This window comes from Myotis myotis, unplaced genomic scaffold (assembly GCF_014108235.1).
Source record: "Myotis myotis isolate mMyoMyo1 unplaced genomic scaffold, mMyoMyo1.p scaffold_m19_p_11, whole genome shotgun sequence".
In the NCBI taxonomy this organism is placed as follows: domain Eukaryota; kingdom Metazoa; phylum Chordata; class Mammalia; order Chiroptera; family Vespertilionidae; genus Myotis; species Myotis myotis.
In genome coordinates this window covers 65875-80718 of record NW_023416315.1, presented here as the reverse complement: position 1 = coordinate 80718, position 14844 = coordinate 65875, and the positions used below count along the sequence as shown (strand labels likewise).

Below are 14844 nucleotides of genomic sequence, written 5' to 3'. Positions count from 1 at the left end.
GGGTGGTAGGGAGGCAAGGCCAGGACTCCTGCCGTCACGGGGTGCTGACTGCCTTCCCTCCACTTTCGGAGGTCCCACATTCATGACTAGATCTAATCCAGGTCCAGCCTTGCTCGGCACTGCTGGGGAGGAAGCGTGTGCTACCGTGACAAGAGGCACAGGAAGGAGGGGCCGGGGGCCGGGGAGACCAGGGGTCCATGCTGATCTTGAGGCTTCCTTGCCTCCCTTTGGGTACCAGACAGACCTCAGGCCAGGAGTTGTGCAGGCACTTGTTTGGCACTTAAGAAAACTATCTCCTGAACTTCACAGACAAAAACCTGCCCCCCCTAAGCATCTGCAGTGAGTGATGTGGACACAGTTTCAGCTCTGAGCTGTGAGGCTGGGGACGTTTGCATCTAGCACTTCATCCCTGGGCAGGAGATTGTGACCCTTTGCCATATTCTTGGAGTTCCTGGAGCCTGACAAAGGATCACGATCTCAGCGCTATCCCCCAAACCCGGCACTTCTGGCCATAGTCAATAGTCACTTGTTCACGGTGGATCGATTGCTTAGGGTCATGTATCTCCCTGATGTCTCTGTTCCACAGAGAAAAAAGCCACATTGGTTGTTTTTTTGGACCTGCTGTCCAGTTGTCCACCTGCGTCACACCTTGGAAACGGGATGTCTGCACACGTGGGTTACACGGGAGCTCCACAGCACAGGGCATCCTTGAAGATTTTTGACCTGAGAAACCCATTCTTCAGGCATGACAGGCGGGTGAGTTTCCTAGAGGGAGACACTCCAGGGGACTTGCCAGGATCACGCCAGGTCTGGCAGGTACAGCATAACTCAGGCTGGCAGAGGGTGAACAGCAGTTTGCACTGGGATCCCAAAGGGCTGATTTCACTTTCTCCACCATGTCTCCAACAAAGACAGCAGGCAAGGGGAATTCATCAGCTTCTGGGAGTCCTATTACACTCGAAAGTGACCCAGTCTCAACACCAGGTCGGGCTGGGATTTCCCCTCTGATCCTCTGACTTGTCTGAAACGTGAACCTGCCCCACCTTCCTGTGCTTTGTGACGCTTGGCTAAGGTGCACTGTGACCACTGTCTGTTAGCCTTCCCAGGGGTCATGATAATGTCATTTTCCTGTCGATGAAGATTTAACATTTTGTTTAAGCAAAGACCAAAGGGGTGGCAAAGAGACAAAAATTAAAAAGGCAACCTCACCATGGTGACAGGCGGGGAACAGGCCCATAGTACCCCCAAAGTAGCCTATGGTATCCGGGTGCTGAATGGGGACCCCCCTAAAGGAAATGCACATGGCTCAGACTGCTGCCCAGGGCACCTTGGCAGTAAAGCTGTGTGACAACTGGGGACTCCTGGAGCAGACTCACCTCCTGTGGTCACCTTTCTCAATCCCAGCCTGCACAGGCCCCGCCTGGCCATTTGGGGGCGGAATTTCATGCTTCATCCCCTGCTCCTATTCACCCAAGTTACTTCCATGGCTGACCACTTAGGAAAGATCAGGTCAGATTTGACTGTAGAGGTTTGAAACCCTTCAAATTTCCTCTCTCAGGAGGTTTAATTAGAACACCCCGCCTGCCCTTCTAGCTTATCTAATCTCAAAGCTCTGAACTCTGAGGACAACCCTTAAAATGTGTCGCCCCAGAAAACCATGAGGAGGCCAGCCACTCAACAGGCTGTTCTAATTCAAGGTCCCAAAGAACCTGTTACAAGTTTCCATATTTTATGTTTTGCCTGGAAAAAAAAAAGTAGACTCAAATATCAGTTATCATTTAGGGGTATGCATGAATTACATTTTATTTACATTTAAAAGTCTCTCCCTGTCCCTGTGCTCTGGTCTGTGGGTGGCACACACTGGACTTAGTGTAAGCTCCGTGGAGGGAGGTGGTGAAAAACCTCTTCCCACAGAAAGGCAAAACCCCACTCTCCAGGTCTTGCTTCTGAAAAGACAGTCATCTCCTGGGTGTTCTATGCTTTCTATCCCGACACCGTTTGCTGCTTCTTGGTGTGAGGGACAGTTCCCAGTTCCCTGGAGCCTCCTGGGATATGGCTTATGGCAGACAGGATGTGAGGAAAGCCTGCCAGCTCTGCCCTGGACGCCCAGGGCACTTAGTCCCAGAAGGTGAGGGCCAGGCTGTGTGGTGCCACAGCCAGTGATGCCACCATGAGCGAGGCAGGGTAGGGGAGGTGACAGCAAACTGTCCCCGAGTCCAGCAGTGAGTCAGGTGGAGGGACTGATTCCAGCATAGCGAGGAGGCTGCAGATCTAACGGTGACTACTGCTTTGGCATCAGGATGGGATGGTGTCAAAGCCACGCGGCTGGAGAGGGTGGGACCATCAATCACTTGTGGAAAAGTTGGCGCCCTATGGGAGGCTCAGCCAGGGGCTCAGCTTCTCTTGAGCAGTGTCCCCTGTGCAACCTCCAAGGCACTCACATAGCATATTTCTGTGTCCACTCTCGCGCCAGTTTGTTGTACCTGCAAGAAAAAAGCAGAGGGGCTGATGTGCTTATTCAAAATGGTCACTTCATTCAATGTCGAGGAGAGAACAGAACTGATGCAGGGATGCTGCTGCTGGCAAACATCGAGGACTAAGGAGTGAGTGGAACAAAGGGGCCTGGCATGAGGATATGTCATAGTGCCTGTGAACCCCTCCCGTGGGGAGTCCTGATGCTCCATAACTGCCTCTTGTGGAAGATGTGGTAATGCATCGACCATCTCTCTTCCTCTCTTCTGTCTCACAGCACCGACGAGGAGGGTCAGGAAAGGGGCTGCCCAGTCAGACTCCAGAATGCAGGCCTTGGAGCCTGGCCACCAGAGAGGGAGTGGTGCCTGCCATGCAGCAGGCCTGGTGCCCATGGAGGGCCATGTAAGCATGCGGCTTGTGTGTTTATTCTCATTAGTGTAATGAGCTCTCGTGCCGTGGGACTGTAAGACAGATTTGTAGCTAGAGGGCAAGGAAAAAACCACTTTGGGTATATCTAAAGTATCTCATAAGTGTTAAATAAATACAGTTCGTAATGTAGTCAATTAAAAATGTCTTTGCCATTCTGGAAAACTCAATGAGGGAAATAATGATCTCTATAAAGCTTTCAAGATTAATATAAGTTGGAGAAATCACATTCCATTCTAATCTCTTCAGACAAGAGAACTGATAAACTAAAAGACTCTCTGGAGATGTTCTTTAAAAGAGCCAGCAATTACCCCACCCTCCTACCACCACACCATGCACTGCTCACAGGCCAGGCTCCTGATGCCAGGGCCCCACCAGGAAGGCCCTTTCTCAGCAGACTGTCAATGCCAGAGGTTTTCCCATGGGGAGGTGAGGGCCCAGTCCTTTCCCCTATCTGCTTCTCCATCAAAGACACCCTCAGGCCACAGTTCATGTGATTGTGCTGGCCTAATGGGTGAAGTTCTACGAATCTGGGTCTGGTCATCAGTGTTTAAACAGAACTGAGGAGGCAAGGATGTACAATGGAGTAAAAACTGTCTCTTCAAGAAGTGGTTTTGGCAAAAATGGACAGATATGCAAAAAAATGAAACTAGATCACTTTCTTACGCAATATACAAAAATAAAATCAAAATAAAGACTTAAATGTTATACCAAAACTATAAAACTCTGAGAAGAAAACAAATGGGCCTACATCAGTGAAGGAAACCATCAACAAAACAAAAAGGCAACCTACTGAATGAGAGAAGATATTTGCTAATGCTACATTCAAATAAGGAACTCATACAACTTAACACCAACACCAAACAACCTAAATAAAAAATGGGCAGAGTTCTTGAATAGACATCTCTCCAAAGAGGACATACAGATGGCCAATAGACATGAATAGGTGCTCAATATCACTAATCACCAGGGAAATGCAAATTAAAACCACAATAAAATTTTGTCTCACACCTGTCAGAATGGCTACCAATAAAAATCAACAAAAACCAAGGATTGGTGAGGATGTGGAGAAAAGGGAACCCTCACGCATTGTTGGTGGGACTGCAGATTGGTGCAGCCACTATGGAGGAGCATGGAGGTTCCTCAAAGCTATAAACAGCTGCCATACGATCCAGCAATTCCACTGCTGGGTATTAGTATTTAAAATACCAATTCAAAAGGAGATATGCATCCCTATGTTCATGGCAGCATTAGTTATAATAGCAAGATATGGAAGCAACCTAAGTATCCATCAAGAGATGACTGGATAAAGAAGGTGTGGTACGTATATAAGGAAATATTACTCATCCATAAAAAATAATGAAATCTTGCCATTTGTGACAACATGGGTGGACCTGGAGGGTATTACACTAAGTGAATAAGTCAGAGAAAGACAAATACCATATAATCTCAGTTATATGTGGAATCTACAAAAAAATAAAATAAAATAGGGCTGGCCATGAGGGTGTGTCAGTAACACACTGCTGACTGCTGAGCCTCAATCAGGAGGCCTCCGCCTTACGCTGGCCTATCTGAGAAGACACTCCTATGCTATCAAGTTTAGAATGTAATCCAGTATTTTCTTGTCAGATTCTTCTGAGCCCATTCTTGGCTGACCATGACTCTGCTGACCTTAAGGGCAGGCTGGGCAACCAGAGTTTAGGGTTTTGTGGCAGCAGCTGATAAACGACCAAGGAGGGTGAACTGCTTTTATCTCCTCCCTTTTCTCAGAGCCAAAGGGGATGTTCATGAGAGTCACCCCTGCAGCCCCGCACGGCCTGGGCAGTGCAGGAAGATGTCTGAGGGAACCTGGTCCGCCAGGAGGCACCAGGTCAGGGTGGGTACCACTGGGGCTCGAAGGAGCCCGAAGAGGATGCGTACTTCTCTCGGTTGGCCTTGTAGGTGTGAGCTATCTCTGGCACCAGCGGGTCGTCGGGGTTGGGCTCGCAGAGCAGGGAGCAGATGGACAGGAGCACTGGGAAGAGACGAAGAGCTGGGTCAGCCTGGAGGCTGCCTGGTTGCCTGGATCTGGTGAGCCCCCCAACTCAAGCTCTCTTCTGTCTGAATTATTCTGCTTGACACCCCAAAAGTCATGCTCATCTATCAGCTGAACCGAGCTGGCCCAGACACAGCTGCTCTAGGGAGGCCGCAGCTGCCACCCCCTTTGGTGTGTGTTCCCAGGGGCCTGTTTCCTCATCAGGATGTGGAACTCGGAACACTCTGGAATGGGGGGGGGGGCAGCTTTCCCTCTGTATTCACCATGCAGCCTGTGAAAACCTGGCCCGCCAGCTGCCCGTGCCTCCCACCCCCTCCCCTCAGCTGCCTGTCAGGCTCTGCTGCCTGCTTTGCCTCACACTCCCCTCTGCTTATTTCTTGGGCTCTGGGACCCTGTTTCTCTCTGGCTGATTTTTTTTACCATCCCAGCCACTCCACTGACAAGACACTCACATCGTTTTCATTCAGGTTCAGAAGGAATAGCTGCATTTCTGAAGCCCCCTTTAGACTGGTCTCTAGAATCCCATATAGGCAACCGAATCCTGTGGACTTGGTTGCGGTGGGAACAGCGTCTCCCAATTCCTCCCCCAGGAGCTGTGGGAAGCTGCCTGCTGTCTCTGAGCCTCAGTCTCCAGCCAGGGATGCGGGGGTAGAAGGGCTGCTGTGAGAGCCACAAGCCCGGGCCAGGGCCTGTGAGGCTACCTTCAGACACTGTCAGTGATGGAGACCAGTGGGACTGCAGGACGTCCAGACAGATGCTGCCGTTGCTGTGGATGTTGGGGTGGTAAATTTTGGTCGTGAAAGCCACCTGCAGAGACAAGAGACCTCAAGTGAGATAGGCAACAGGGGCGCTCTAGACAGCGTCTCTGGAAAAGGGACCGAGGGAGGCAGAAGAGGCCGCTGCTGGCTCCACGGGCCTAGGTGAGCTGGGCCCCTACCCTGAACCCTGACAAGACTCGGGTGGGACAGCCGAGGGAAGTCCCCTGACCCACTTCCCCCAAAGCAGTGAGTGGGCTCTGAGGAGCGACAAGGGTGGCAGCCGCACTGGAAGTGTCCTAAGTAATGGGCTTAGGCACCGGTTCTTTTCATCCTAACCGGAAGATATGTTTTTATTGATTTTTAGAGAGGGAGGGGAGGGAGAGAGACAGACAGACATTGATGTGAGAAAGATCGAGTGGTTGCCTCCCGCACACGCCCTGACCAGGGCTGGGGATCAAGCCTGCAACCAAGGTATGTGCCCTTGACCAGAATCAAGCCTGGAACCCTTCAGTTCCATGGCACCAAGGTTCTAATTTTAAAATAATCAATCTACCAGTTGTGCAGTCAGAAAAATAATCTAAAATGTGGACCCACATACATTGCTATGACCGCCCTTGACCTGTGCCTGTCCTCTTGGCCCCACCGTGAGCAATCAAAATGCACTTCTTCTTCCCAGCCCCATGTGCCTGCTGTTGTCGCCTCCACCCCATTAGCCTCCACCCCATTGCACAACTAACTCCTTGGGCTCCTCTGGCCTCCTCCTGACCCTGAGGCCCCTGACCTGCTCAAAATGAGCCTGCTGCCACCCTCCCTGCCACTCTGTGCTTCTTGGCACTGGCCACCAGACAGGACTATTCCGTAAGAGGCAGGGCTCCTCTGGGTTGGGCTCTGCCCTAGGCCTTTGGCACCTGGTGAGTAATGGGCAGCCCTGCTGGGCCAGGGTGTGGAGCAGGACCCTCCCGCCTTCTTCCTCCGGTTGGTGGTGCTGTCCTCCCTCTGAGGCCCCATGGCTGGGATGGTGTGTGTGCAGGGAGGTGACTGCCAGGCCCACTGACACTCAGGTCCTGAGCCCATAGGGCAGTGGTTCTCAACCTTCCTAATGCCGTGACCCTTTAATACAGTTCCTCATGTTGTGGCGACCCCCAATAAAATTATTTTCGTTGCTACTTCATAACTGTAATTTTGCTACTGTTATGAATCATAATGTAAATATCTGATATGCAGGATGTATTTAGGCGACCCCTGTGAAAGGGTCGTTCGACCCCCAAAGGGGTTGCGACCCACAGGTTGAGAACCGCTGCCATAGGTTATGAGCAACATTCCTGGGCTCCCCCTCCACAAACCAGTAGCAATCCCCCTTCCGCCCGTCCTGTTTTTACAGCCCAAACATCCCAGGACAGTGTCCAATGTCCCTGGGACAGGGCTGAGGACTCCTGGCCGAGAGTGAGAGGGACTGCAAGGAAGGGCCAGATGCAGCTACAATCAGGCAGAGCACCGTCCCCGATGGCTCCAGGGTTTCAAGTTTGGGCTGTGACGGTGCAGCTTGCTGCACCACTGACTAGAAGGGCCCCTTCATCACACTCTGAGCCGTCCTCACCTTCGGGGGTTTGAATGGATAATCTGTGGGAAAGTGGATGTTCAGGAAGAAAATGCCTCCTTGGTAAGGACTGTCATTCTGGAGGATGAGACAGGCAGTTAGTGCGCACAGAAGCATGCGGCAAGGGAGGACGCGCAGGGGTGGCGCTCAGCAGCAACTACCTACCGGGCCGGTGATGGTGGCCTGCCAGCAGAACCCTGCAAGACAAACAGGAGGATGTCAGAGACCCCCCCCACCCCCCGAAATGTCTACTCCACCCAGGGGCCCCCAGACTCCCAGGAGATCTGGCTCACAGTTAGTGGTTATCACCAGGGAGACTCATCAGTGACCAAGACTGATAAATGGACTCCCACATGGCTGATTTGAGGGTCCAGTCTCTCGGATGTGGCCAGCCCCACCCTAAGTCACACTGTTGGTGGGTCAAAGCCTCAGGTAGGCAGAGACTGTCCAACAGGCAGAAAATTGCAGAGATCACCTCCCAAGGCTGCGGACAAAGGCAGATCTTCGACAGAACTAAATTCTTTACACCAACGGTTCCCTCTCCTCTTTGCACAGAATTAAGGCTTCAGCTATTTTCCATCTTCCTTTTTATAAATTGCTTCCGCTCCCTCCTTCCCTGGGTCGTTCTGAAGCCCTCTGCCAAGGGTCTCTCAGGAGCCATGCCCTTGGCCCTGGAACCTCTCTGGGGCCCCCCTCCATGGTGTCTGTCCCACATCGCCCTGGGCATTGCCCACACTCTGGGATTCAGTGACATCATGCCTGTGCTCTCTCTGCATCTCAGTCCCAGAGAAGCTCCAGAGCACTTGGCAAGGCTGGCCTGGGGGTGGGGGGGTGGGGGGGTGGGGGGCAATGACTCACCTCCAAGCTCCCAGGGCAGTGACTCATCTTTGTGGAACATCCGGATCACCAAGTGGGCTACTGAGACCACTGGAGGGATGTGTCACTCTCTAGACCAGTGGTTCTCAACCTGGGCTGCACATTAGAATCACCTGGGAATCTTTTTAAAATCCTGATTTCTGGGCCTCATCCTCCGGAAATTCTGTTTCTTTGTTATGGGGTGAGGCCACAACATGAGTAACACAGAAACAGAATTTCCGGAGGATGGGGCCCAGAAATCAGGATTTTAAAAAGATTCCCAGGTGATTCTGATGTGCAGCTGAGGTTGAGAACCACCACTCTAGGGAATTCTGTCTTATGGCTCCAGGGTGGTGGGAATTAACCCAAAGTTTCAGACGTGTTGGGTTCCTGCCATCTGTTCAATACCACCCCCCGCTCCCCCCCCCCGCCCCCCCAGCGACTCTCCCTTGAAAGCAGAACAGGAAATCATCAAGGCAAAGGAGGGACAGGTGCAGGGACTAAAGGGAGGTTTTCCAGACCCTAGCGGTGCCAAAGCAGTCACGGCCACCCAGGACCTTTTCAATACTTCAAGGAACCGGTACAAAGAGCACACGTGACCTGTAACAAGGCTGCCTGAGCCGACCAAAGTGTCACTTCTTTTGCTTTTGACTGGTTTTATGCCAACTCGTGCTAATTACTAGCTGTGGTTGGCAGGTGGATATACCTTTCCTAATACTGTAGAATGAAATTCCTTATTAAGTGTTTTTGATAAGTAACACGAGGGACTGGGAGCCCATGGGGAGAAGTAGAGAGTGAAAGTGGTTCCTTCTGGGACCTTTGAGGGCTGAGGGGGCTGCACAGGGCTTGGGGCCCGGTGAGGAGAGAAGGCCCCAAAATAGAGGAAGAAGAAGGAAACTGCAGGGACTGCTGGAAAGGGGCTGCTTGCCCACAGGGAGGCATGGAATAGCCCCAAAGCTTAGGTGTGTCCAAGGTTGTATACGCCTCGGCCGGAGGTGCTGAGCAGGGAGGGGGACTAGGACGCCCTCCAGCAACGATGCTGCCTCCGGCACGGGTCTGCCGTGAAGGTGAGCGTGCCACCAGGGAGCTGGGCTGAGTCAGGACCAGCTCCATCTTACCAGCCACCCTCGTGTGGCATTGTTGTGACAGGTAACATGGGAAACTATGCTACGGAGACCTGGATGCTTGGAGAGACGGCACGGGGCAGGTGCCAAGCAGGACCAGGAAACAGCGGCACCACAGCCGCCCTGTTCACCAGACTGTCACAGGCGCCTTCGCACATCCACTCTCAGTGCTGCAGCCCAGAGCACGTGCATGTGACCCCACCGCCTCTTTCCTGCCAGCTTGGTGAAGTTACGCTTTCTTTTTTATTGCAGTAACATGTGTAACACATTGGTGATAAGACAGTTACCAGGATGGATAGTGACGGTGGCTGCCTTGCGGTATGGATGTATTTGACACCACTGAACTGTGTACTTAAAGGTGGTTAAGATGGTAAACGTTATGTGCATTTTCACACAATAAAAAAAACACGTGTAAAATGTCATCTTAGCCACTATAAGTGAGTTCAGGGTATTAAGTGTGTCAGTGTTGCCCAGCCTCCACCATTGCCCATTCTGACACATCTTTCATGACTCCAAACAGATCTGTACCGTTTCTGCCTCTCTCCACTCCCATGAGCTCCCTCCACGTTTGGTCCCAGGCACTTGCCCACTCTAGGTATTTCCCCAACCGGGACCACACGTTAGCCTTTTGTGTAAGGCTTGTGTGACGGTGCATGCTCTCAGGGCTCATCCGTCTTACCACACAAGTCAAAACTCCTTTTCTCTCCATGGCTAACCACATGCTGCTGTGCGGACACACCACACTCTACTTACCCCTTCACCTGTCGCTGGGCACTTGGGCCTTCGGTGACTGAGTACCTTCGAGTTCTGTTGGGAGTCCCTGTTTTCAGTTCTTTGGTGTCTGTGCAGGACACCCCCTCTCTGACACCATCTCATGGTCATGATGAGTGAGAGTGGAGGTGAGGTGGGAGCAGAACATGTACTTGCAGGCCCATGAGCTGGGCAGCTGGGCCTCAGCCGGTCAGCTGTAGAGGAGCTGAGGGCTGGCTGCTGCTCCCCAGGGAGGACCAGAGTGGGGGAAAGCACAGACCCTCCTGCCCACCCCCACCCTTGGCAGAGGCCAGGTGCCCCACGTGCAGCAGCACCACCGCTTTCATGACCACTTCACACGTTTTCATTGGTCAGAGGCACTTTCCAGAGCCAATGTGCTTGCAGGTGCCCCGGTGGAGGCGTGGTGACATCAGGCACCATCCTCATCAGCCAGGCTATGAACTCAATGCGTCTAATGAAAAAGCAGTTCACGAGCAAATGAGGGAAAACAAGTTTTCTTAGGAAACAGCTGGGTTAATAAATTTCAGGGTCTTGATGGCAAGGTCCCTGTGACCTGGAGCCTGGAAGAGAATACTCACAGTCATCTCCCACAGGTCTTGCGGACCACTGGGCAGGAGGATCCCTCTGCAGGTCACTCAATTCCTAGAACACAAGGAGCGGCTCAGAGCTGTGTGCCGGAGGCTGCTCTGCACCCACACCCCTTGGCCAGAAGTGCATCCTCCCGGGGGAGCAATTGGCCTGGCAATGGAAACAAGAGACTGGAAGGTCTGCTTGTGGTTGTGAAGACACCTGTCAGTGTGTGTCAGAATTTCCATTTTGTAAGTTGGGAAACTGAAATGTGAAGAGGTTAAGCTGCCTACCCAAGATCACCGAGCTGAGAGGGCAGGGCAAGGAGTTAGTTCTGTGTGTGCGTACCTCACCCTCAAGCCTACCCTCGCTCACACGCAGGTGAAGACAGGGTTTTAGCTCTGAGCTCCAGGGTTAACGCATGGAAGCCTTCAGCCCAGAGGAAGGACAGGGCTCCTGCACTTCCATCTTGCTCCCCTCCCACCTGACCCACCATGAGTGTGGCAAGGCTCAGGGCTCTGGGTGAGAGTAAGGCCACGATGACTGATGCAGCCGCCTGTGTACCTGCAGAGAAACGGGAGTTGCATGACAGCTAGATTCACAATCCCCTTGTTTTCCTGGCACAGTATGAGCATCAAAGCCCAAGCTTTTGGACAGTGGCTCTAAAAGGGAGTTTGCATGTCCTTGCATTTGTCTTCATCTTCATCCTCCCAGGTTCCAGATCTGGGCCAACCTCAGAGTTTCCAGGGAGGCTCTAAAGCCCGGGAAGAAGGCACAGACAAAGGTCCAGCAGGTGGCAGGGGAACTCCCCGGGTCTGGAGCACATGCACAAAGCTCACACCTGGTTGGCAACACTCCTCCTACCTGAACAAGCCTGAAAATGAGCCCAGGCACCAAGCCCCGCCTGACCCCTGATGTCGGGGCATGCTGACCATTCTAGTTCCCCCCCACTCCCCACTCTGGCTCTCACGCCACCTGCGCCTCCTCCTCCTCCCCGCAAATACTGGCCACGCAGCAGTGTTTACACCACAGTGGCCAGCAAGCACTACACATCCGGCCACATTTCATCCCCGAGCATCGGTTGTAAACGCCTCGCAGCTTCCCACAGTGCCTGCATGAGCTGCCCTCGGTAAGCTCGCAGTAAGTGACAAAGCAGAAATGAACCTGGGCAACAACTAAGGCCACAGTACAGGACGGAAGGCACCTTGGAGATGCAGTGGGGCCACCGAAGCCTCCCAAACAGGTCCTCCTGCCCACGCCCACGCTCAGCAGCCCCAGCACCACCACCACCACGGCCACGGAGAGAGGGCGGCTGTCAGGACAACCGTGGAGAGACCAGGGAAGGGCCGAGCGCAGGCCGGGCTCCCGGTTCCCCCAGAACGCGGCCCTTCTCTCGGGGCGTGGGAAACGGTTACTGGGACCTAATGTTTCTTGAAAGACCGCGAGTCTTGTCTCTTTTTTTTTCTTTAATATGTTGATTTCAGGAAGGGAGAGGGAGAGAGATTGAAACATCAATGATGAGAGAGAATCACTGATTGGCTGCCTCCTGCAGGCCCCCAACTGGGGGCGGGCATGTGCCCTTGACTGGAATCGAACCCGGGACCCCAGTCCGCAGGCCGAGGCTCTATCCACTGAGCAAACCGGCCAGGGCAAGACCGCGCGTCTTGATGGAGGGAGTCCAACAGCACCGAGGAGCGCCAACTGCTCACTGGGATTCAAAGGAAGAACAATGTGGCTTCAGAAAGACAAGTCCGCACGCTCCCGCGTCCCTAACGGGCGCTGGCGGTGGCGCGGCCGCAGTGCGGGCCGGCCTCGTTCGTTCAGCCCCACGCGCCGTGCCCCCCCTTAAACTTTAAAATTGAGTTTATTGATGGAGAGAGAGGAGGGAAGGAAACGTGGACTTGTCGCCCGCTGGTTTGTGCGCTACTGGTTGGTACTGTACGTGCCCTGGGCGGGTCCAACCGCAATCCAGGCGTCCGGCCCGCTCGCACCAACGGCGCTACCGGCCCGGCCTGCGCGCGCCGTTCCGGCGGCGGTTCGTCTCCCTCCGGGCAGGTGTCGCCGCGCTCGGCGCCCCTCCGACCGCGTCCACTCGGGCCAACGACCCGCGGGCGAGGGGACGCTGGGGACTCGCAAGGAGCCCGCGGACCAAAGGGCTCCTTACCTTCTTGATCCGCTTCAGAGCCATCCTCGCCCCGCTGCTGGGGACCAGGCTGCTGCCGGTCCAGGGCGGCCAGAGGCTGCCGGCTGCCGGCTCCGCCGCCGCGCAGCGCCGCTAGGGGAACGGCCGCCTGCGCGTGCGCGCCGCGGGGCACTGTGGGCCGCGTCCGGAGCCGCGCGGGGAGCGAGTGCGCGGGGTCCGGAGGCCGCCGGGAGGGGGCGCTCGAGGTCAGCAGCGAGCGCGCAGCCCTGGCTCGCGGCCCCGTCCGGCTTCCGGGCGCCCTCCCGGCTGCCGCGTCGTGGCTCTCAGCCCGCCGTGGACGTGTCTGTCAGTCTCGCCCCCTTTCAGGTGCGGGTGGAGATACTCCCCGCCCTCCCCGCGGGACACACAGAGCACGGCCGCGGGGGCCGCGGGGCTGCGATGTGCGCTCCCGGGTCTGCGCGGCGGTTTTGACGCGGCCTCACACCGCGCACATCCTCTCCCTTTCCCGAGACCTGCAGGCACCCAGGATCGAGCGTTTGAAACTGGGCGAGGAACAATTCGTGTGCCACAAAGTAAGTTTAATGGGTTGCAATCAGCAGAAAAAAAAAAAAAAATAGAATACAAAGTATCAGTGCGTCTCACTTTGTAAGGATTGTGGACATTTTGTTGTGCGTGTATAGATATTTCCCCTCCAAACTGAGACACCTTTGAGACTGAGACGAGGTGCAGTATAATCAGGACACAGGTGTCATCCGAGCCTGTCTCTGGCCAAGCAGGACATGTGGACACTGCGTGTGCGCGCTCGAATATAAAATGCATCACAGACATTTCCATGGTCCCCAGACGAGTCATTGGCGTCCATTCTCGTTCCTCTAATCTCTACACACAACTTCATGAACTGCCTCAAATGTAAGTCTTATCTTGACGCGTCCTTGCCTGACACTCTGCAGGGATGCCCTGTGCTCTACAAGGGTCACATGCACCCACTGTCAACAGGCCCTTCAGAACCAGTATCGCCCCGCCTGGCTTACTGTCAGCGGGTCCCATCCCTGCCCCTGACGCATTCCTCTACTCCCGGCTGCCCCGGCTGCAAAGCCCTCTCTCCTTCCCCCAAAGCAGAGCCATCACTCACCTTGCAAAGCCTGGTTAAGCGCCTCCCGCCCCCAGTGGCTCCTTGTTTCTGTGCAATACAAGTTCCTGTTGGTCAGCGGGTCATCCACGGCCACTTTGTTTACCTGGCTGTGCCCTCATAGAACAAATGACCCTACATTTTTATAAATGTTTATTTGTTCCTTTAAGACTATAAATCTGAATTACGATGATGGTTATCTCTGGGTGGTGACTTTACTTAAGATGTTAACTTCCAAAATTTCTTCAGAGAATTTGCATCACTTGTTTAATCAGAAAAAGGAAAAGAAACAAAGTTGTGTTGAATAGCAAATGAAAATTTCATTTCTATTTCCTGTTGGTAGTTTAATGCATAGCTTTCTAAACTTTTTACATAAAGTTTTATGCATAGTTTTTTTAAATTTGAAAGTAGTTTTAAATGTACAGAAGTGTTGAAAATATTTTTAAAAATTAAAAAATGGATAAATTGGATTTTATAAAAATTTAAAAGTTTTGTGCTTTAAACAGCACCATCAAGGAAGCAAAACGACACCCCACAGAATGGGAGCAAGTATTTGCAATTTGATAACGGTTCAGTATCCAGAATACATAAAGTAACTCTTATAACGTAATAAAAATAAGACAAACTATTAAAAAGTGGGCAAATTATTTGAATAGGAATTTCTTTAAAGAAGATATAGAAAATGGCCATTAGGCACATAACACAAAAAAGGTCAACATCCTTAGTTATTAGGGAAATGAAAATCAAAGCCACAGTGAACTACCATTTCATACCCTAATATGCCTCTAACCAAAAGGACAATGACAATGACAATTTGGGGAGGATGTGGAGACACTGGAACCCTCACGCTCTCACTGGTGGGAATGTAAATGGTGCGGCCACTTTGGAAAACAGTGTGGAAGCTCCTTAAAAAGCTGAACACAATGATATGACCTAGCAATTCCATTCTTAGGTTATACCCAAGAGA

The 14844-nt window shown here is 52.9% G+C and overlaps 1 protein-coding gene across 3 annotated transcripts; it reads right to left on the bottom strand.

Moving 5' to 3' along the window:
- Nucleotides 1-1774: 1774 nt before the first annotated feature.
- Nucleotides 1775-13085, bottom strand: UBE2D4 (ubiquitin conjugating enzyme E2 D4 (putative)). Of its 3 annotated transcripts, XM_036327127.1 has the most exons (8): nt 12770-13085; nt 11099-11169; nt 10617-10680; nt 7454-7485; nt 7289-7366; nt 5635-5740; nt 4819-4912; nt 1775-2483 (listed from the first exon to the last, which is right to left on the bottom strand). In XM_036327127.1, exons 2-8 carry the CDS (start codon nt 11099-11101, stop codon nt 2438-2440), a joined length of 423 nt encoding a protein of 140 aa, XP_036183020.1. In that variant the 5' UTR covers nt 11102-11169; nt 12770-13085; the 3' UTR covers nt 1775-2437. The 3 variants fall into 3 exon arrangements, with proteins under 3 accessions (XP_036183020.1, XP_036183018.1, XP_036183019.1); XM_036327125.1 differs by lacking the exon at nt 11099-11169 and having other exon boundaries at nt 12770-12924; XM_036327126.1 differs by lacking the exons at nt 10617-10680; nt 11099-11169; nt 12770-13085 and adding an exon at nt 8147-8284.
- Nucleotides 13086-14844: the final 1759 nt, after the last annotated feature.